The sequence below is a fragment of the Ascidiella aspersa genome, chromosome 9 (genome assembly GCF_963924565.1).
Source record: "Ascidiella aspersa chromosome 9, kaAscAspe10.2, whole genome shotgun sequence".
NCBI lineage: Eukaryota > Metazoa > Chordata > Ascidiacea > Phlebobranchia > Ascidiidae > Ascidiella > Ascidiella aspersa.
The window spans coordinates 8,705,216-8,727,466 of NC_139455.1; the positions used below are offsets into that span (position 1 = coordinate 8,705,216).

General features: G+C 34.1%; 1 protein-coding gene across 2 annotated transcripts; it reads right to left on the reverse strand.

The window, feature by feature from the left end:
* Positions 1–835: 835 nt before the first annotated feature.
* On the reverse strand, positions 836–21,231 carry LOC146132291 (integrin alpha-11-like). 2 transcript variants are annotated; one of them, XM_083397421.1, is made up of 29 exons: positions 18,446–21,231; positions 18,076–18,338; positions 17,284–17,438; positions 16,979–17,090; positions 16,456–16,633; positions 14,766–14,925; positions 14,271–14,368; positions 13,578–13,771; positions 13,382–13,452; positions 12,136–12,298; positions 11,622–11,707; positions 10,949–11,197; positions 10,452–10,652; positions 9,653–9,792; positions 8,985–9,133; positions 8,440–8,588; positions 8,282–8,379; positions 8,095–8,217; positions 7,476–7,623; positions 7,235–7,381; positions 6,838–6,926; positions 5,182–5,274; positions 3,873–3,981; positions 3,688–3,807; positions 3,395–3,532; positions 2,849–2,989; positions 2,179–2,283; positions 1,914–2,042; positions 836–1,385 (listed from the first exon to the last, which is right to left on the reverse strand). In XM_083397421.1, exons 1-29 carry the CDS (start codon positions 18,664–18,666, stop codon positions 1,275–1,277), a joined length of 4,140 nt encoding a protein of 1,379 aa, XP_083253547.1. In that variant the 5' UTR covers positions 18,667–21,231; the 3' UTR covers positions 836–1,274. The 2 variants fall into 2 exon arrangements, with proteins under 2 accessions (XP_083253547.1, XP_083253546.1); XM_083397420.1 differs by having other exon boundaries at positions 17,284–17,447.
* Between the last annotated feature and the right edge of the window lie 1,020 nt (positions 21,232–22,251).

The following is a 22,251-nucleotide window of genomic DNA, read 5'->3' on the forward strand; positions in this document are numbered from 1 at the left end:
GTTGGTTTTAGGCAAGAATATGAGCATCTTAAATTGTCATGCTTGTTACTATACCATTGGTAAAACATTGACGATGATTGCAAGGAATATCCTATCATTTTGCAAGCGTGTTTTCTTTATTTCGCTTTTTAATAACTTACTCCATCCAATCGAAACCAACGAAACAAACGTGTCCCCAAAAGATCATGCTTCACACACATACAAAACAATATTATAATTTAACTAGACCTATCTAAAAATAATATGGTATTGGTATACATCTCACTGTACTACATGAGCTGAAATATTTATAAGGCAGTCAACCTGCTGTCCTTTAATGCTAAAATCCTGTCACAGCCCAGCTGGACTATTATTTGCTGTTAATAATTTCTGATAGAGGTTTGAAATCAAATTGGCACGATGAATTTCCACTTTACAGGAAAACACCCACATGTTTTATGGTTTGCCATATCGGTTTGCCATGACTAGCCAAAATTAACATATTCTTATAAAGGCAATCTAAAATCATTTTGTTGTAACAGTTACCTTGCCAAACACGTTTCTAACTCACAAACCGTCTTCTGAAATAAGATATGACATCAATGGCATATACCCGGAACTTCCCTATAAAGTGCTTTGTATTTAACAGTTCAGAAAACGTAAAACTCGTCATTATGAACCAACCGATTTCTAACAAGCGTCCTATTGGCCACCCGCAGCGTTTTACTATATCTTCATATGAGTTTTCAATTTTAGTATATAAGATTATATATGCACAAGTTTATGGACCCGGAAAAGAATTATATACTTTTTGGAATTAAGAGGTTAAACTTCAAACATTTGTTACCACTAAAAACGAAATAGTTTAGTTTAATCGATAAATCATAAAAACGAAAATCACAATAAAAACAATATAGGCATAATAGCTAAAAGAATACGAAAATTTTACAGTGTTCAAATATCAAATTCATTATAAAGAAACAACATAAAAATTATTAAAGTATATTTACAACCATTAGTATGGGTTTTATTTTTAATTTGTGTTCGAAATATTTGTTACATATTAAAGTCTATAGCACACAAGCAAAATCATAAGAGAAAATTGTTATGGTAGCTGGAAAGCTTTTAAGTGCTGTTTTATACAAATTTAGAAACAAGGTATCTCAATCGTTAAAGCTGCTACGAACAGTAATTATGGTTTCAACTAATTAGTTTAAGCGGATAAACAATAAACACCATTAACCTTTAAACATATCGCTTGGACTTTGTTTTGATGGTAGTCTCAACGTCATATACTAAATTGCAGCTTCACTATAGTTGTTTTCACTATCAATCTCTGCCGTCAGTTGGGCATTCTGCCATTGTTCATGCAGAACTTCTTCCGGTTGCTTGTTGAAGAAGCCTACCTATTTATAATCGTAGTGTTGGCAAGGTGTTGTTTGGCAACTGATTTTTCCACTCTTTTATTGCAAATCTTACACTATAACTCAATTATCGTTTTATCGTTTCAAGTAATTTAAAACACAATAATTATATTGGTTAACTTTTTAAAAAAAAAATGCGACGAATTAGGAATAAAATTCTAACTCCAAACGTCGAAATGGTCGTGCCTAGAACTACCCTGTAAGTAATTTCAAAATATATTGCGTTTGGTAAAAACATTAATATCGTTTGAATAACCAATCCGAATTTTTTGCAAAGTTAAAAGGTCGAGTACATCGACATCATCTTGGTTATTCAGACGTTTCGATACGAGCGACTTCATTAACTGAAGATGATAGAAGCTCGTATCGAAATGTCTTAAAAATCAAGATAATGTCGACCTACTCGACCTATTTGGCTTTGCAGTTCATTATCAAGCTACATCACAGATCTGTGTATAGTGTCCCCAATCTTAATTTAATAGAATTTTGTTTAAATCTGCAGGTTCAAACCTTCCATAAAATGGCAATTATTGCTGCCAGAATCAGGACACTTCCAGCAACGGCAAGCACATAAATCCACCAAGTTTCGGGTTGCGGTATGACCGGAGGTGCTTCGGACACAATGGCGGTGGTTATTACCTGAACATGGAAATTTATCTTTTTATTTGTATGGCATACAAACCTATAATATAAAACTTTAACAAATTTAACAGCTTTATACTATATTGCAGAAAATATAGTGCGTTCACTTTTCTGGTTTTTGATTCAAACCTACTTGTGCAGTCTTTGGCTTAGCTTCCTTTCCGATGTCATTGATAAACACAGGAGGGTCAGTAGTTTTGAATTGGAGGCCAGAAGTCAGCGTAACTCTTTTAACTTCCTGTAAAGAACAATTTATTTCTATAATGTACTACACAATTAAAGTTTTGTAAATCAAACGTTTCTTGCTAAAAATTTAAGTAATCTAGTCCCCCGGAATGCAAAAATAATGCTCTTCAATTCTAAAAATACTTGACACTTTTCGTATATAAAAGAGACCATGTTGCTCCAAATAACCACATTCATAGTCTAATTTACTTAAAATTGCCTCATAGAGTTGTATAAGTCACACTGAGCACCATGTCATATTATGTATGGCGCGTTTTGTACAATATATTTTCTTAAAACGGAGAGCAACTTAAAAAATAGTCGGATAAAAGTTCGCACCCAGCGAGAAAACCTTTAAATTTTGTCTTCAAATAATATAACTTGCAAAAAAAACTTTGTTGGGGGTGGCGTGGTAGCCCCAAACCTGGATCCTTGTATATTGGCATACTCTTTTTTCTATCGAAACAGTGCTACTTTTTGTTGAGCGCTTTAATGTACAGTGTCAATTGACACTGTTATTTCTAAGCCGCTAGCTAGTGCTGTTAATGGTATAATCAACATATTTATCCATTTATAACCTTAGGAAGCTTCAGGGTTTGTGTCCAAAGTCGAAAGTAGCTTGTCATTTTCACAGAATCTCCTGCTCCCAGGTCAGTCACGTTGCATGTGATAACTTCACAAGTTGTTGTTGATTTGTTTGTCGCATTATTACCACATTCCTAACGTAACCACAAATAGATTTGATACACACTGGTTTGCAGCGCATAACCGGTTTGTTGTTTATCAACTCTGTTATTTATGATCAATGAACAATTTTATAGAAGGAAATAATAATATTACGACCTTGTTTTTGCTCAAATAAAAAAGTTTGCGATAGAGGCTGCAGCAGAGTTTTAAAAGTCCTATGGAAACTTGTTTCAATAATTTACTAAACAAACTAAACATAGACTGCAATCCTGCCAAACGAGATATGCAGTATTGCTTGAGAATGCGCTGAAAAGAAAATTAGTGCTATTTATCATCAACGTTTAATACAAACGTAAAATAAGTTTTCTTAAAGTGCACAAATTAATTAGGTAATGTTTTTTTGACAGCAGTACAGCATTTTTTAGCTTTTTGCTCACAAACGATGTCGATTGTAGAGTATCGTTAGTTGGACGGATTGTAGCACTGTTGTTGGAAGATTCTGGGCTTGTTACTGGACGAAGTTCAAGTTTCAGTGGATTAACATTGGTTTGGTCACACACGCAGGCTACAACACCCTGCAGATATGTCATTAAGTATATTTATGTAGTACATTGTGTGGTACAAGGTTTATAATTTTTGAGAAACGTTTTCTACTGTTAATTAATCGTCAGTTCTATTAGTTTGATTGTAAACGAAAAACTACTTAAATATTTGTTTGCTCACTTCTTACCTTTATGGTTACGCATAAAACCTTGTAAAGATACAACAATCTGTCGGTGTTGTTCAGTTTGCTAGGAAATTTTAGTGAAATTTTGGAGTTGGGAATGTTGACAAAGCCGTTGCCCGAAACCTGGGGAAAAATAATATAATTTTCGCGAATATTTCTTACATTAAAGACGTTGATATAATGTTTACTTGATATTCCATTGTTATGTCTGGTGTATCTACTCCAATTTGGTAGACAGATGACAGGACTTCGCTTCCTTGCGTAAAGTTGAACACAACTTCAGGCTCAATACTTGTTCTGAATGCAAAATGATGTGTGTATTTTTCATATCAACACTTAGGGGTGTGGTTGTCAACCACTTTCGTTCCGTGGATCACCGCTATTTTAAACTCAATACCTATTCCTAACAAAAACAGAACTTGCTAATATACCATTAAGTATGTCAAAACAATGTGAATAGAAACCCTCTTGTTTTTAAATCGTGAATAGAAACCCGAAAATTGCTTTTTAAATCGCCATATCAGTGCAAAATATTCATTAAACTACATACGTATAAGCAGGCGTATTTCCCTCAAAAAACTACGGTAAAGTGGGCTTCATTTAGCTCGAATTCGCAATATTTCGTATGATATAGTAAAGCCTAAACCTTGATGTTTTTAACAATAATTCCACCTTTAGAGAGCACAAGCTAACAAAGTGCTTCCAGGTACATTTTATGATTTCGGCTCATTTTCAGTTGACTGATTCAGAAGTTTACATGAGGTATTGAGCAAAAATGATTTGCCCGTTGCTGGACATATCGGATATATAATAATTTGAGCAAAGCATTAGGGTGATTTTAAACAATTTGTAAGCGTTGTCCCCACATCTTTATGGAATTCTAGTTGGGCGAAAAGTCGTGGGGAATTTCTCCAGTTCTCCGACCGGAATTTCTCTAACCTATTAATTGAAAAACAGGTTTTCAATAATATATGTTTTACTTATTGCCAGTGTTGTAAACAAGTCATTTTGAAATGACTTAAGTCCCAGTCAAGTCATTCATAAAACAACTTAAGTCCAAGTCAAGTCTTTTTGAATAAATAACAAGTCAAGTCCCAGTCAAGTCATAATTAGAGCAAGTCAACTTCAAGTCCAGCCCTTGTCAAAAAAATAAAACTTTAAATTATTAAAACCGACAAACTCCTCCGATTATTATGAGCAACTCAAGTAAAAAAAAACATAAAAGCAGCATATTACAAACAAATTCTTTTATGTGCAAATATTGGGATAAATCACGCAATTTTATAAATAATTGCTTAATTAAAAAAATATTTTAACTCAAGTTATTTGTCCAAAAGACTTAAGTCAAGTCAAGTCATTTGCCGAAAAGACTTAAGTCAAGTCAAGTCATTTTGCCCAAAAGAATTAAATCGAGTCAAGTCATTTAAAACCGTGACTTAAGTGCACTTAAGTCAAGTCATTGAATTAAGTCATTACAACACTGCTTATTGTACATACCTCTCGGCGGTGAAGTCTGTTCTGTACTTGATTGGGTAAGTACCCTTCCAAATGTTGTCTTTATCGTTTACGTCGTTTTTGAATCCCTTTGTACTATGGCATGTAAAAAGAACAGCTGATTTAGATTTGAGCTTTAAAAATAAAAGAACAGCTGATTTAGATTTGAGCTTTATTTGCTGCGGTGTTACCGAAAGTTTTTTATGAAAAACTTTTTTTTATGTTTTTTATTTATTTTATATGTTTTTTATTTTATGAAAACCGCCCAACTCAGGGGTGTCATACTCAAGTCTTACTGAGGGCCCTATAATAATTTAGGTACGTGAGCGGGTCGTACCAACTGAACTATAAGAACCAAAAACTTTATTCTATTCAATTAAATTTATTGTATCTGTATTGTGCTCGCAGTTTAGACGTTAGAGCAGAGTTTGGTAACATTGAAAATCATCCGGCCTGCGGCTTCTTTTACGAACTGGGCAAGATGCCGTTCCCCAGATTTTTGTCTATTTAAACTAAATGAAGAACATTTTTGCTGCACATTAGTTCATTGCGTCTTAATATGGAAAGCTTAACTATATTAACGATTCGTTTATGGCGTTTTCGTAAAGTATTTTAATAAACTTTTAATTCTTATCATAAGTGACTCAGTGCTAAGTTAAACCTAATTAGACTCATTTATAAATGCAAAAAAACACTAGGTCCAGCCCTGACTACCAGAGTACCGAAAATGGCAACGTTGGGGCGTCCAAAAAAATTATATTTTTCAAAGTTAAAAAGCAGTGGACCAATCCATTTAAGTGAGTATGTTTTATATATCCGAATGTTGTATATGTCGCAGCTGCAAAAAATATTTTAACCTCTATCTCCTTGCGAGCACTAAAATGTAGAGTGATTTGACATTAAATCATCATTTCTGTGTGTGTGTGTGTGTGTGCGTGTGTGTGTGTGTGCGTATGTGTGCGTGTGCGTGTGCGTGTGTGTGTGTGTGTGTGTGTGTGTGTGTGTGTGTGTGTGTGTGTGTGTGTGTGTGTGTGTGTGTGTGTAAATGCCATGAGATTCTTATACCCCAATATTTAGTTTAAATGATGACAGTATATTGCTTAATTGCCATGTTAATAGTGTTATTTACGCAAAATGCGACCACTTTTCACCGCATAGAATGTGCCAAAAATGTAGGCTCGTGTCCAAATGAGTATTTTTGTATTTAAAGGGTTTCGGGCCTCATGTTTGACACCCCTGGTCTAGCTAATATATAATAAAAAAACACGACAAATGTACACTACAACACGCATTTAAGCCGGACGCAATTATCAACTTAAAATTGTTTGAACTTTGCAAATCCTTTTTTAACCTTGAAACCACGTGCGTTTCATCGCCCGATTTCTTAACTTACAAAACTTGTAGAATAAATTTCACAACGAAGCAAAATTCATCTTCGGTGCGGACCATAAAGAAAGTTTAAGCATAAACTTGCGTATACTTAGGGGTTTCACTTTTTTTATGTCAATGCGTTAAAAACTTTGATACCTCTGGTGATTCATTCACCGTCTCTTAAATCTGGCACTGGCAATTTTTGTGGTTTTTAAATGTAGGGTAAGTAAAATATCTAGATTGCCGGGTTGAACAATTAAACAAACTAAAGCACTTCTATAGGTTTACCTCGTGTTGGCAATTACTTCAATTGTGAGTTGATCAGCATTTCCCTTTTTCTTTATAACTTCCGGAGATAGATCGAATTCAAAGTAGCACTACCAAAAAAAACGTTCGCATTTTTCGTATACAATTTGCAATTATAGTAGATTAAGTAGTCACCTTTTTTCACTAATTTACTAATTACAACCCTCAAGGTCCCCTGAAACACAACTTAATTGAAAGACAATATCATTTTACTGTCGTGTGCAAATTAATCACATCAAGCACCAAATAAAACAAACTCGCTTGTGTTGTAAAATTTAGAAAATTTCTTCAAGACTGCAAGGTACTTTTAGTTGGTTTCATAAATAATTCGTAAATTTGTTTATTTTTTAATTTAAAATCGATAAAGATCGATACGCACCCATGACGCATTTCGCATTATTGACTTCAGCTGACTGTCTTGTTCGTATCTGAAAACCTTCGTTGTTAAACCATCACGAATCTGATCCGTCTTCATGTCACGTACGCAAGTTTGGTGCTTCGGGTTTGAACTGGTTATATTTCGAAGCTGCAATGTGAACATTGGTTATTAAATGAGGTTCTTAATTGAAATGCACATATCTATGTTCACACTGGTTAAGAAACAATTTAAACAAAATTACGTTTTGGAAAAGTAACTCAGTTGTGTGTGTGACGAAAATCTGCACCCCATAAGCATTTTCTCCCTGATTTGAGATGTTTACGTTGACAGTCACCGGTTTGTCAGATGCCACGATGAAATCGTTTCCAAGATCAAGAGATGAATTAGTACTAAATGAATATTTGGTATATTTAACAAATAGCTTGTCATCGATCACTATCTAACCATATTTCGCAATATTTTGCTATAATTTTCCAATATTTAAAATTACCCATCAAACATTTAATAAAACACATCATTTATTCTAAATTTCTTCAACAGCAGATTTTAAACGTAAGTTTTATGGGGTTCGCGCAAAATTTTAAATGTGGTGACTAATGCAAATGTGTTAACCGGAGCATATCTGTCTCATTACGTTTTAATGACAATAAATTATTTGGGAGCTTGTGTACAGTCGATAGTTTCTACGTACTGATTTGAGCGTTATAGTAATCATTGTAATGCTACCAAATTTGAAAATTTTCTCGTTTGTGACTCTTTAATATTTAACCAAAGCAAAAGGACTTCGCCAGGTTAAAATTTTGAAAAAGCTTTGCGTACATAAATTATAAAATATGATGCAAGTTAAGTGACAGACCTACCTTGCGCTAAAAACTTTCGGTAGTCCGATTTTGCTGGAAACCACCAAATCGTATTGACAAGTATTGTCAACACCACAGGTTTTAGCAATTGCGACTGTTGCCAGGGTGGCATTATTTGACATTCTGTAAGAATTTGTAGAGTATATATTTATTGAAGCAATAAAAGTTATACTTTATGAAAACTTACGGGGCCTCAACTGATGAAATTGGCAACAAAAGGTGGCTTGGTGGTAACGAGTATACCATACTGGCTGATATTATACTGTCGAAGTCTGTTATGTCGTTCTAAATAAAAAAAAATATATTATAAATTACCTGGTTTAAAATCAGAAAAAACCTTCATACCGTTAAGAACAATTTAAATTCTTGGCAAGTTTCTTTTGCTTTCGTCAGAGATATCAAGCCAGTTTTCTTATAAACAACTGACGTATTTGCATAATCCTTGAATGCTAGCCTTCTTTTTAGTTTGTCGATTGTAAGATTAAATTGAAGTTCTGTAAGACAATGTATTTTATATTTCACAATAGCCCTTCAATAATAAAAAGAGTTTTTTTAAATAGAATCAAATTCTTCAAATGGGCCATATCATGAATGGACTACATTTAGATAAGGTTCAGTAACTATTTCACTTGTAAAAAAAATACATAGTACTCTTTCTTATTTCATGTTGTTGCTTTGTGACAAATTATATCAAATGAAATCTAAAGAAAATTGCACATTTCATCGATTGGGTGAAGAAGTAGACAACAGTTTAATGTTCTCTTTTGTAGAAATTTCAAATAAATTAAAAAGGGTCGCATACTTAAAAAGCTTGCAAGCCGTAAAATCGCAAAATTATGCTTAATTACTAGCACCATATACTCGTTACCAAAACCATACAACAGTTTTACCTAAGGTGTTCTCGACCGATAATCCTTCGTAGCTGAAACAGGCTTTTAATGTCATGCAAGATTTATTCGGCTCCTTCATGCATTGCAAAATGTCGAGATTGTCCTGGTTGAACGTCAATGTGTTTTGTATGTGCACCACAGGGCGTGATCTGAAATCGAAAAGTAAACCAACGTTCTTTGCCAAACGTAATCGCTTCATTAAATAACATTCTATCCTCGATATATACTTAAACGTCACTGATTTTTCTATTTACCATATAACAAAAATTCCGCACCCAATAAAACGTAGATAACGTGAAGTACTTATTTCCTTAGTTTTGTATGTTTTCGTGATTTGGGTAACATCATGATGCCTTCTGAAAGGCTTACCGAAACCAGTAGACCTAGTCAGGATTATTGTGCAAGCAGGAAAACATCTAACCTGCGACGAGGTTCCAAACCGGGATCGCCGCTCTACTGATTAAGTTAGAAAGGCTTACTACAAAAGCTCCAGAAACTACCGATACCGTCGCCTTCTGCACGGTTCTATGTATATGCACAGTACACGATATAGCGGGGAATGGTGCTGTAATAGTTTCTCGCGTCGCTGTCGGAGGTTAGTACGACTTAGTTTTGTTCAGAGAATAGACACAATATTGATTACAGTAAATAATGTTTTTTTATTTTACCTTAGAAGAACGAGCTTGTCACTTGCGGGCGCTCCAATAATCAGATCTGGGTATAAATTACCGTCCAAGTCTATTCCTCTTTCCAACGCCAGACCAAAGTTTAACAAATTCACCCCGCCAAAGTCGGACGGTGTTATTCGCTGAAATATATCAAATGGCTTTGAAATTCTTAATTATATTTGTCATAAAAAAGAAAATCCAAAAATACGTACTGGTGTGAATTATGCAGACATACATTTTAGCGTTCGGCATACTAATCGACAAATTCGCAGCAAACGTTTTGCAAAACCGTGCAATTATAACTTCAGAATCAACCGAAATACACGGGCACCTTGTTAGCAGATACAATAGTGGTATCAGTTATCTCATAGATAGTATGCAACAAAGGGTCGAATGCTTGGCTGCATAACGAGTCTCAATACAAAGAATATTTCGCAAAATTACAAAAGTTCCGCGGCACACTTGAGAATCTTTCGACGCACACTACAGTGTAGGTACCGCTGTACAAGTCTGAGAATCATTGGTTTAATGTGATTGACAATTTTGTAATACTTCTAATTATTTAAGGGTTAAATAATATTTTACCATACAAAAGTGATTCGAGTTGTTTACGCAAGGCAAATATAAAATACTTAGCAAATAGCTTATTAACAATTTGTCCAATGTCTTTAAAACGATAATAATTAAAATATCGGCAGAAAAATATATTTTTACGGATGATTCGATGATTGCCAAACGTTAGATTGTTTAACACTTTTTAGGCATTAAACAGTTGCATTTCACTTAATTTTCTCTCTACCTGTTGGACTACGTTAATCAGTCCCGACGAGCTTCCGTGATAAATGTACACTGCCCCTTTCCCGTCGTCAGCCATAGGTGCCGATATTACAACATCGGTATAACCGTCGCGATTTAAATCTCCGGCTATGGCCATCGAGGTTCCAAATCTTCCTCCTGTACTTTGACTGCCTTGCAGCAAATCGGGAATGTAGCTAGACGACTAAAAAAAGTATATTCGTCTTTTAAATGAAACATATACAGCTCACTGTGGGTATAGTTATTGTTTCCTTAGAGATGAAATGCCCAAACATGATACTTTTCTACAACTTAAAGTAAATAAAAAGTCAAACTGCTTTTGCTTATACCAATACATAATATTAAATATTCCTGGGGAGCAGAAATATTCTTGAGTAATTTGTGTCTGCATAGAATTTTGTGGAGACTTTTTAAACATTTTTGTCCAACACACAAAATGACCAGGTTTTAGGAGACTCTTTAAAGCAATTGCTCACTTACCCAAACTGGTAGTGTATGGTTGCCTTGCGAAAGATAAGCAAACACCCTTCCTTCGTCGTATGTATTTCCTATATAAAGAGGCGCCCCGACTAACAAGTCATCGAAACCGTCGTTGTTAAAGTCTGCAGTCAGCAACGAACCACCAAAGTAACTTCCGTCCAGATTGTAGCTCTCTTGGCATTCATTACACCGCATTTTCGGTTCAATAGTGTATTTCACTGTTGTGTTTGCCTCATCGAAAGCAACCACCTAAAAGTGAAAAAAACAAATAGGTTTAGATTTTGTTTTTATTTTTTGGTTAGTCACCAGGACAATTAAAACACGATGTCTATGTTCTTACTTTGTTTTTTTAAGGAAAAGCGCTTGCCGGATTTCTCTTAATACTGTCTTTAAGTAGGCCTATACACTGAATTTAAGTAGTCCAATTATTAAATGAAGTGGTTAAAATATTCATGTGTAGTTCATGTGATTTCATCAATTATAGCTAAACTGCCAGGGTAGTGTTGTAATGGCAACTTGTTTTTCCAAATGCCTAGACTTGTAGCTGGATCATTTAACACTATTTTACTCAAAATTTTATCTTGTGGTAAATGTTTCACTTAATTTGTTTTACAGACAGTGTTTCTTTGAAAATTGTAGTGATGTATAACTTATCCAACGTCTACCAACTTACAGCTCCTGTCATTAGGTATCTTGGTGCTGAAGACATCGTGAATAATGTAGTATTTCCTTCATAATTTCCACTCGATAAGGCGTAACCTAAGTAGATGGGCATTTCGTCACGGAAATTAGTACGATTTATAAATGCCAGGATGAAATGAATCGACGTTTGACTCATCTGAATATCATCTATTGTCTGGTTTATTAGGTTTTCTATCGCCCTTGGGTAATCCCTTTGTTAAAATCATGCACCTTTTGTCTTTTACGGAAAAATAATGTAAAGGTTTAGACAAATATTGCTATTAATATAGTTTAAATTATAAATGTAAAAAGCCATTAGTTTGCCAGCTAGAGTAATATTAACGGAAGTTAAATGCAATGTGAATTATTTATTTTGTAGAGTAATGACAAAAAAAGATTGTAGCCTATATTTTGATATTTCAGGTTTGTTGATTTAAAGTTACCAAGGCGACCTGTTTTGTGTAAACACACCTTAAGCTATACTGTGCCAAATCGCTTTCTTTTACCCATGTAACTGTCCAATGTTTGCGGGTTTCTGCTACCGACCAAACTTGCTGAGATGTCGTCGAACTGCACGGTTGTGGTTTTTGTGTTCTCATTCGGTGAAGTTTTCATCCACGTTCCTAAGTTGTAATAAGCTCCGACTGCTCCAAGCAACACGGAACCATCCTGAAAATTATTCGAAGGTTATTTGTTAATTTTTTCACTCATTTATGCTGAAGCAAGATTTAATTTTAAATCTATTCGTTTTTCGGTCGGTCGCCAGAGGCAAATGTGCGCCCTTTAAAGCGAGCTGTGTAGCGATAACTTTAAATTGAAAGAATGTAATTTTTTTCCTGAAATTAAATCAACACTTTGTATTTGTAGTATTGCGCTGGCTAGAGAAGGGATTTTTTGGGTGTTTGTTCGCTATATTATAGTCAAATGGTAAAGAAGTTTTGCACTTTTTAAACATCAAGGGATATATTGTAATTGGTGGAAGCCGTTATAAGACATTGTTATAATAGCTACGGGATTACACAAACAATTGCGATAGTTTTGTATCAGATTTGTGCCGTTACGCCAAGAGGTTGTTTTTTATACATTTTGGAAAATTTTACGAGAATTTTAGTTCATAAAGCCAAAGACAAAGATTTGAATTTGATATTTTAAAGTCACGTAGATAAATTCTATAATATAATTTATATCACGCCAGCCGTTTAACTGCCGCTTCCAAACAGTCCGTGTTCTGTTTGCACTCTTATTGTGGAAAAAATTTAGTTAAACCATTTCAGAAACAATCAGCGGCGAACAGTCAATGGACAATAAGCACCTTTGCTGTTTTACAATAGGCTATATGTTTTTTATAACCGCCAAGTGCAGAAAAGACATCAGATGTTATGAAATTTTAATATAACGAACGTGTAGCGCCATTTACGTTTAGACATAAGTAAAAATATACTGACATTTTAAACATTATTTTTGAAGTAATTAGCACTTTGACAAACATGTAAATAACGTTATTGTTTTCACCGACTCAACAATGGCTACATGTATATTACAATTCGTTTTTAATATATTCTGTTATCATGTCTTGTTGTTAAGTAAAGTCTTTAGGTTTAAGGTTACATATAGTATTAATACAGGTAAAAACTCTTTTTATCCTAAACAACGACGGGTATTCCATCTTGTATTAAATAAAATGTTTTGTATGGTTGACAAGAAACTTTAAAATAACAAAACTTTAATGACATACAAAAGTTACTAATTTACCTTTGTTTCATGACTTGAGAAACCAAATATTGAATTTTCTAACAAAGTACTGGTGCTGTTCAAGTTCTGACCTGAAAAGTTCAAAGTAGAAATAGAACATATTACTTTATAATGACTCTAACTCTAAGTGTAATTTGCAGGTTGTAGTTACGTAATTACTTTTTAACAGTGGCTTACTAGATTTACATAAATGTACCTTCAGAACCACTAGATGAAATGGTCTGTATTAAATCTCGTAATGTTGTTGATAAAGCACCAAAGTCATCAACTGTTGAAACGCGATCGCTACTGGTGTTACCATTCGCACTGGCTCGTAACTGACCGATGTTTATTTTGTTTCCCACTCCGATTGCGTAAACGGTAATGTTGTTTTGTTGGGTAAGGTTGTAGCTACAAATATATTAATATTATGTTTAAGTACTGAGGCGCACAGTAAAATGTAGAGCTATTAAATTCCTTAGGCTTCAAATAAATGTACTATAAAGGATATGTCCTAAAACACAACCTCCAGAATGTTCAAAAAATTTTTTTACGTTTTCCTGCTGGCACAATTCGGTCAACTGATTAAGGTTACACATTACACTGTTTGTGTCAAGAAAGATTAGCTCGTTCCCCATTTTAGTGCATATAATACAGCCACTGATGGTTAAAATAGCACAAAATGCGATTTGTTACACAAATTTTACATCTCACTTTAAACTTACAAAATTATTTGTCTAAAAACTATTATTTCTACATTGGAATGTTTAAATAGCATTTGTAAATTTAATTGCTCCACTGCTGTTGAAAACGTAGGCTAAATATGACAATACAGTGATGCAAAGAAAACGTTTGCTAAACATTTTCAAAGGAATGTAATTGGTATTATACTGACACAAATGCTATATACCTTAATGAAAGATCGTTAAAGTCAGTTGCTAGACCATCGGTGATAAGAACTAATACCTTTGTTGAACGATCGTTGTTCACTGAGTTTTTGAAATCAAGCTGCAAACAAAAAAAACCTTATCAATCAGAAAGCATAAATGGTGCAGAAGAGGTTAGCTTAAAACAACAATATTGATGGGTAACGAAATAACAGTTTTCAATTTCAGTATATCCCACACATGCCAAAACGGTTTAGAAACAACATAAATCTGTTGAACTAATAAAATACAAGGACGTTTCTTCCTATATACATAACGCCATGTTTTCGTAAGGATGGTAAAATAAAATACTCTTTTCTCAAACACTCATTTCTAACGATATGTGATATGACAGTAAAAAATGACGCCTGTTTATTACCACATTGTATGGCACATTTTGTGGCAGTAAATTTTTTTTTTTTATGAGACTTTTGACATATAACATCGTAATGTCAAGTTTTATGTATTTAAGTTAATACCTTGACAGCCCGTTCGATTGCCAAAGCGGTAAATGTGTTCCCTGAGTAAAGATGGTTCATTTTAGTGTTGATTGCAGTTTTAATGCATTCCACATTGCTGCAATCTCCAAGCTTCAGTGGTGACTTGTAGTAGTTTGCATTAAATGATGCATAGTTTGGTCTGTAATTGCAAAAAATGTTTTTATCAATTTAAAAAAATGAAAATTATATTCTTGTTTATCTATTATTCTTTTTTGTCATTCTAAAATAAATTCTAAATAAAAACTATCATCATCTAATACGATACCAATGACGTCATTGCTATATTCAACAAAATATAGTCTGAATTAAAACGTTCAAAGGATATATTAGGAAATTTATTAGGTAAAATTTGCTTTTGTCGTTAGGTTGTTTAATTACCTTTAGCTGTTACCAACTATTTTTCGATGAATTTACCTTTTAAGAATTGACCTATTCAATAAAAAATCATGGCTCAATTCCATATATTAACTTAGTCAGGATTCGCACCCAAACCACCCTAGTATCCAGGACCCGATCATGCGTTTTAGATGCCCTAAGCCAGGGGTCGGTAACCTTTTTCTAGTCGCGGGCAAAACCAAACTTAAAACGGTGTCTGTGGGCCGCACAAAATGTTAACTAAGAATTGTTTTATTAAAGTTAGAACAACTGTGAATCAGGAGGGCTCGGATCTTTTATTGCACTTAAAAACGTTGTTTAATTTCAGTTGAGAGGGCAATAAACTGTTGGCACAAAGCGGGATAAAAAGCGTTTGTTTGGTTCAAAATTCGAGTCCACATGTCGTCAACCATACTACTAACGAAAAGTGTGATAAAACTACTTTGAGTAAACGCGATAATTTAATAGGTAATCTATTTAAGTGTTTGTTAAGCTTTGTAATTAGGGCAGACCTAGCAAGCGAAGCGAGCGCGATTTTTTTTCGGTATACCGATATTTCTTTTAAATTTCAATTTTTTATTAACTTGCCGAAAATAAAAAAATAAAAAATTGGGAAAAATTTATGTTCAATGATTTTTAATACGTTTCATGTTTGTCTGCGACGCACTTTGGCGCTCTGATCTAAGAAGCTCTGATCTAGTTCAAAATACAGCATCAAAACGTAAACAAACCGGGCGAGGTAGAAAGATCAATCGCGCGCGAAAATTTTTTGCACTTTCGTAGTTAAAATAGTCAAAAAGTATTTGATTTGAAATGGACTCGTGTCTAGTTTGTCAAAGAGAGCCCGCGGGCCGTAGGTTGCCGACCCCTGCCCTAAGCACTCAAGGTTTTGGTGCCCTATTTGTGTCATACAAAATATGGGGTATCGGCTTCGATCCGTCCCTATTCGTAACATTAAAAATGGGATTTTTAAAACAATATACGACTTACTATATAAGAGGAACTTTTTAATCAATATCATTGCAGGAAGTTAGACTTGTAAAGTAGCCATACCTTGTAAATGCTATATTACAAGATGGAGAATGGGTTTAATTGAAGTATAGGAACTATATCTGACTTTAACGTTATGCGGATAATTACCCAAGAAAACACATGTAGCCTATTTCTCTACGTGTCAAATTAGATATTGACGATGACACTACTTTTCATTTTTTTCGGCATAAACAATAGGTGGTAACAAAATTGCTATTAAAACTAACTTATTCGTACAGGGATTTCCCTTCTATATACTTACTTTGATGCGCTATTATCTCCGTATTGCAATATTCCCACTTGCATGCCTTCTCCTATAATTCCTTTAAACTGATCCGCTGCATTTGACAAAACTGTTTTCATTTGGTTAAAATTATCCGTTGATATCGAACCTGAACTGTCCACGACGTACATAAGGTCTATGAAGTTGGAAAAACAACCTGAAACACAGGTTTTCTAAAGTTAACCTTTTTATAAAAATATCATAGCGAACCCTTATAACATTTTATCAATAATAATATAATTAAAACAAAATTATAATACAATAATTACTTCAGTGTAAAATAGCCTAGAGGTTTTAAACAAAAAAAGAATCGTTTTGAAAACCAATCTGCTGTTACATTTTATCAGTTTAAATAAATTAAAAATATGCACGTGACTTTCTCGGGATTTATGTTACTCCTCAGGATTTATGTTTTCAAAACGATTCGTTTTTTGTTTAAAACCTCTAAGTTTTTCCACTGCACTAATCCTCGGGATTTATGTTACTTAATTGGAGTCAATACCTATTTCGTTCCAGTCTACTTTTGCAACTTTAGTAGATAATTCTCCGGTGAAACACACGCCTGGTGAAAAATATGCTGTCCGGCATTTCTTTCGTCGGCCGGGTGCGCAAACCTGTTTTTGTACGAAATACAAATAAACGTGTTTAACTTAAAGCTCAGTACAAGTGAAAGCAACCAACAGTATACTTCTTCCGTATAAGGACTGGATACGCATTGGTCTACAAAGGTTTATAATAAGTGAAGCTATGTAAGGGTTTCTCAGTTTCACGGCAATATTGCCATATAATGTGAAAAGAAAATGTTACCGTGAAGTTATCGCTGTTGCTTAACGGGAGCAAAGTCGCGCCCAGGCGACCGGAATTTTTCACTTCGTTGATCACGGTTGGAGTTTCGTCGCTCGTTAAACCACTTTTGCAGACAAGAGGCGAAATCCAGTCTGTTGTCTCGCTTGATGTTATCGCTGAAGAAACTAAATCATTTTATTGGACCTGTGTATTTTATAATCAAAATATTGTGTTTTTACTTTGTAACAAAATTTATTATCTGTCAACATCTCATTGTACTATTTTCATTCCAAATTAAACTAAGCGATGTTGACAGTGTAATTACGTAAACCGAACAGTTAGTACCAATATAGGGCGTTGTTGTAAAATTGCCCCTCCTTCTACTCAGCATAAGAGCAAAGTTTCTCAATTCTCTTCACTGAACTATTTGTAAGCGAACAACAAATAAGACATTAGCAATAATATGCTCGAATTGAAGTAGTATAAGCCATGTCCTTGTATTGCTTCGGCAATTTAATTTTAATAACTACTCAGAATCATCTTTATGAATCTAAACATGTAAATTACTGTGACCGGCGAACCAACCAAATCAACAAAGATATAACTTTGAAACGACATATGTGTTGAAAATCACTGTTGTGATACGTTTGCGGTAACGTATATCTTCAAAGTTTCATGCGTATCGTTTTGTATGCATTTCTGCGCGGATAGGCTAGAGTCAGCAGTTTGATAAATAAGTATATAGGCTGCAATCACGCAGGTTCATTGATAATTTAGTAAAATGTGTTTATTGAGTTTGTGTTGATGACTCACCAGTTGTTTCACCGAGGTGAGTTTGTGTGATGTCGGTTGGCGAATTTGTCGTAGTTTCGTAGAAGGTTGTTTCCGGCAATGAGTCTTCCGTCGCAAGGCTAGCAGACCAGTCAGGAGTGAAAGCGAACGACGAAGTTGGGGCAGCGGTTGTGGCTTGAGCGACGAACGGTCGTGTTACATTGGCCGTGCACTCGATCACCAAACCTTTGGAAAGGTACGGACTGCCGACGGTTGGTTCGTACTTAGGTGCTCCGGCAACTAGCCTGAAATGAAAAAAAATGTTAAGTGTAAAGCACCATAAACTAGCGTTTTTATTTCTTTTCAGCCTTTGAGGCTTCCGGTCTGTATACCTTTCTACTGTTTTTTATACCTGAACGTGTTGTTTGAGATTGACGCGGACATCTTGTATCCTGCGTAAATTGGTGGCCCGGTTTCGTTGCTCATGCTTATTGTCAAGATAGTCGTCGCATTTTGGGACACGTCGACATTGAAAGACAAACTTGCAGATGTAAGAAACAATACCAGCACAATTGGCCAAATTAGAGTCATGTCAAATAGAGTTACATATAACTTTTTATACCTTAACAACATATCTACAGTAAAACAAAAAGTATATTCATTGTCCCAAGACTTTTTCTAATAACTATAGAATTAATGTAAAAGTCATGAAATTCGGACTATAGATTCGTTTATATAAGATTCAGACTATTATTTGTTAGTTTATCAGCACCAGCTTAAATGTAAAAAATATCGTTTCCAAAAAGATTAGCTGAAATTTATGCTTCTGTTTTATATATAACTAAACCCAACAGAAAGTAAATGCCTTAACTGTAAAACCAAACAAAAGTGTATAAACTTGGTAAACTTTTCTAATCGTTCATTTAATTGCCTGTGGTTATCGACTCAAAACGCTTCCAATTTTCTGCAATAAACATGTTTTGTTACAAATACCATTATTGCATATATTGCTACCCCAAAACTGAAGAACTAAAATTAGTTATTATCCAAATTTAACAAGTCTAAAAACAACTAGAGTAAATAATCGACCAGTTCTTGTAAAATCAAATTTCATAACAAAACTGCCGACATTTTCGCAGCAGGTTAAAAATGAAACCGTGAAAAGGGTTTTAACACAAGCCGAATGTCCGCTATCTTCATTTAGTTTTGCTTATATAAGTATACCTTTTATATATTTATAACTCGCACATTTAAACTATTCCGTCTATCACCAATAACACGATAAAAGCTTGACTGAAAATGTTATAACTCTATAAAGCGTCAATATTTTTTTACTGTCTTTTATATTCAATCTCAAAAGCCATCTTTGGTCAGCAAAATAAAAAAATGTAGAAGTAAAGCTATAAGAAGACTCCAATACTAACAGCTGCAATGCAATACCACCTTATGAAGCTGCTAGCCTATTTGGACGGTTTCTGAATTCAAGTTACACTCCGATACATTTTTTGCAAATAAAAATATTCTTTGTTAATTATAAAAAAAACGAAAAAAATGCCAGTTTAAATTTAAGGAAACTGAACATTGCTAGCTTGAAATCATTTTTTGCAACCAAGCAGTTGAGACGCGATTTCAGATATTAAAGCTCCAAACTCATCCCAAGCAAATCGTTATTTAGAAATTAAAGCGATGACAAGTACATTCATTTCGGTGTAAAACGCTCTGTTATTAAATATACTACAAAAGTATATATTTTTATTACAAAGGATTTGGCTTAGTTGCGTAAGGCTTCTCTGAACATAGGGTGTGTTTTTATTAAATTTAACGTTTAACTTAAAAATGCTTTAATACAATCTACAAAAGAGCAGAAATTAGTTACAAAAACTAGTGAAAGTTTGCGTTTAACGTTTTTAAATCATCCTATGTGTTGTATTTTTCAATTTATTGTGGGATTAATTTCTAATAGTTTCAGTAAAACTATACATTTTATATTAGGTTATACTATATAGGTATTTTAATTGCCGTATTCTTTTGGTTTAATGTTTCTTGATACAAATATATCTTGAACTTTGTTGTTTGAAATAAAAATTTACTAAGGAGGAGTATAGACAAATTAAAAAAATCTTTAAATCTGTTTTTTTCCTATTTATAATCTTACAAAGTTGTTTCTTCAAATCATATTTCGTAACTCGTGGGCCACGACCATCATAGTGGGTCGTGCAACTTATCTAGAATAATGTTACATCAATAAAGTGTTGCATACATGCTAAAAAAATCGCACTTTTCATGAAATGTGTTATACAAATGCTAAAGTTATAACAAACTGAAAATCTCGAGTTTCCATTACTCCAGAAAACTAGTGCACAACAAAAACGATCACTTTCTTTATCACACATCAACTTAAAGGGATGCAAAGTTTTAATAAAATGAGACAAAGGGTAAAAGTTTTTGACAAAAATTAAGAAACTGATATGGCAATAGTGAAATGTAAGTATATTTATATTTAAAAAAATCAAATAAATATTTTAAATATAACTAAATACCTTAATTGAAAAATCACTGAAACATAAACGAGCGAAACAATACTGTAAAACAAAATAGCTTAACATTGTTAGTAAAGGTTAATATAGCATAAGATAAATCAGTGGTCTTGGAAAGGTAAACAAAATTCAACAATGGAGGTATGTTATAAGTTGCTTTACACAGAAATTAAACCATATTCTATAAAATATTTAAGATACACGATTTGTAAATAAATTTAGCTCCACGAATACACGAGAAAATATTAGGCAGCGTTTTTCGTTAGCTTATTTTTTAATTTGATTTTAAATTCATAGTAAATAAGCTTGTTAACGCATTTTTATTTCATCCTGCTGTTATCTGCTGCCGAAACCTCAATTTATAACCTGGTTTACAATGGTATTTTCATTGTAAAAAATAGCTTATGTTTGTGGTGTTTGGTTGTTAAAATTGGCACCATTAGTTTTAATAACTGTGATAACAAAACGATACTTAGAAATATCTCAATCCCTTTTTAAGGTTGATTGAAACAAACTATTGTAGGTCACCAAATATATATGCAAAACATAAATCACGTTGCATGCAGTTATATAAAAATAAGTTTCCGTCCAACTAAGGAAAAAAAAACGCAAGTTGTACTAGAGATTGTCATAAGGTGTTAGTATTCGAATTCGTGCTGCACCGCTTGGTTTGCCTTCGCTTATTCAAAGTTCCTGGGTCAGGTTTTAAATGGCGAAGCTTCGAAGGCTGGGTTTTGCGTGCCAACGCCGCTAGCCACGTCCAGGGTGTTGCTAACGTTGGTGGTCGTCGTCATTTGACTCTCCTGTCTCCTGATATCGGTGTCGTGACTTTCCCATTGCATTGCCTCGCCCTTCTTGTCGGCGTACGTGCTCTTGAAGAATCCCAGCTGAACGGTTTTGTCAAAAAAGTTGAATTGAATTAGGGCTCCCGGGGCAAAAAAACACTAACTTTTGTATTAACATAATTATGCGGCTGGGCTTTCCCAAAATATAAATTCTCGAAAGCTTTGGTTACCTCTGAAAATTAGGAAAAAGCGAAAAATAGGTTTAGTCTTTTTTTCGTTTTTAAAAGAAATAGGAGTAAACTATAAAAATATATAACAAAATAGTAGAAGATATAACCAAAATAACAATAGTGACAATTCTGCCAACAAGTTCATATCACAAATTACACTGCAGCAGTGGTAAAAATAAATTGTATGTTCGAACAAAAACGATCTTGCTGAACCGCGTTATATCTGACTAGTGACCATAGTCTATACCGCAGTACACTATATATGTCCGTAAAAAGTTGTGCAACGTGACCCTAAACCAGGCGATGAAATTCATCCGACCCGCCGCCTCTTTGATAAATTAGAAACGAGTCTATTTCACATACTTTTTGACTATTTTAATTACGTAAGAGCGAAAAATTTTCGCGCTTCGCGCGAATGACCATTCGACGTCCGGGTTGTTTAAGTTTTGATGCTGTCTTTTGAACTAGATTACCTCTTTATTACCGTTGCCCCGTGGAAGGTTGCCAAGTGCGTCGCGGAAAAACGCAAAACATACTTATTCTAAAATATTGGACATATATTTTTTAACATTTTATTTATTTTTCATTTTCGGCAATGTATGAAAACTTGCAAGAAATTTAAAAGAAATGCCCGGCTTAAAAGAAATCGCGCTCGCTTCGCTCGCC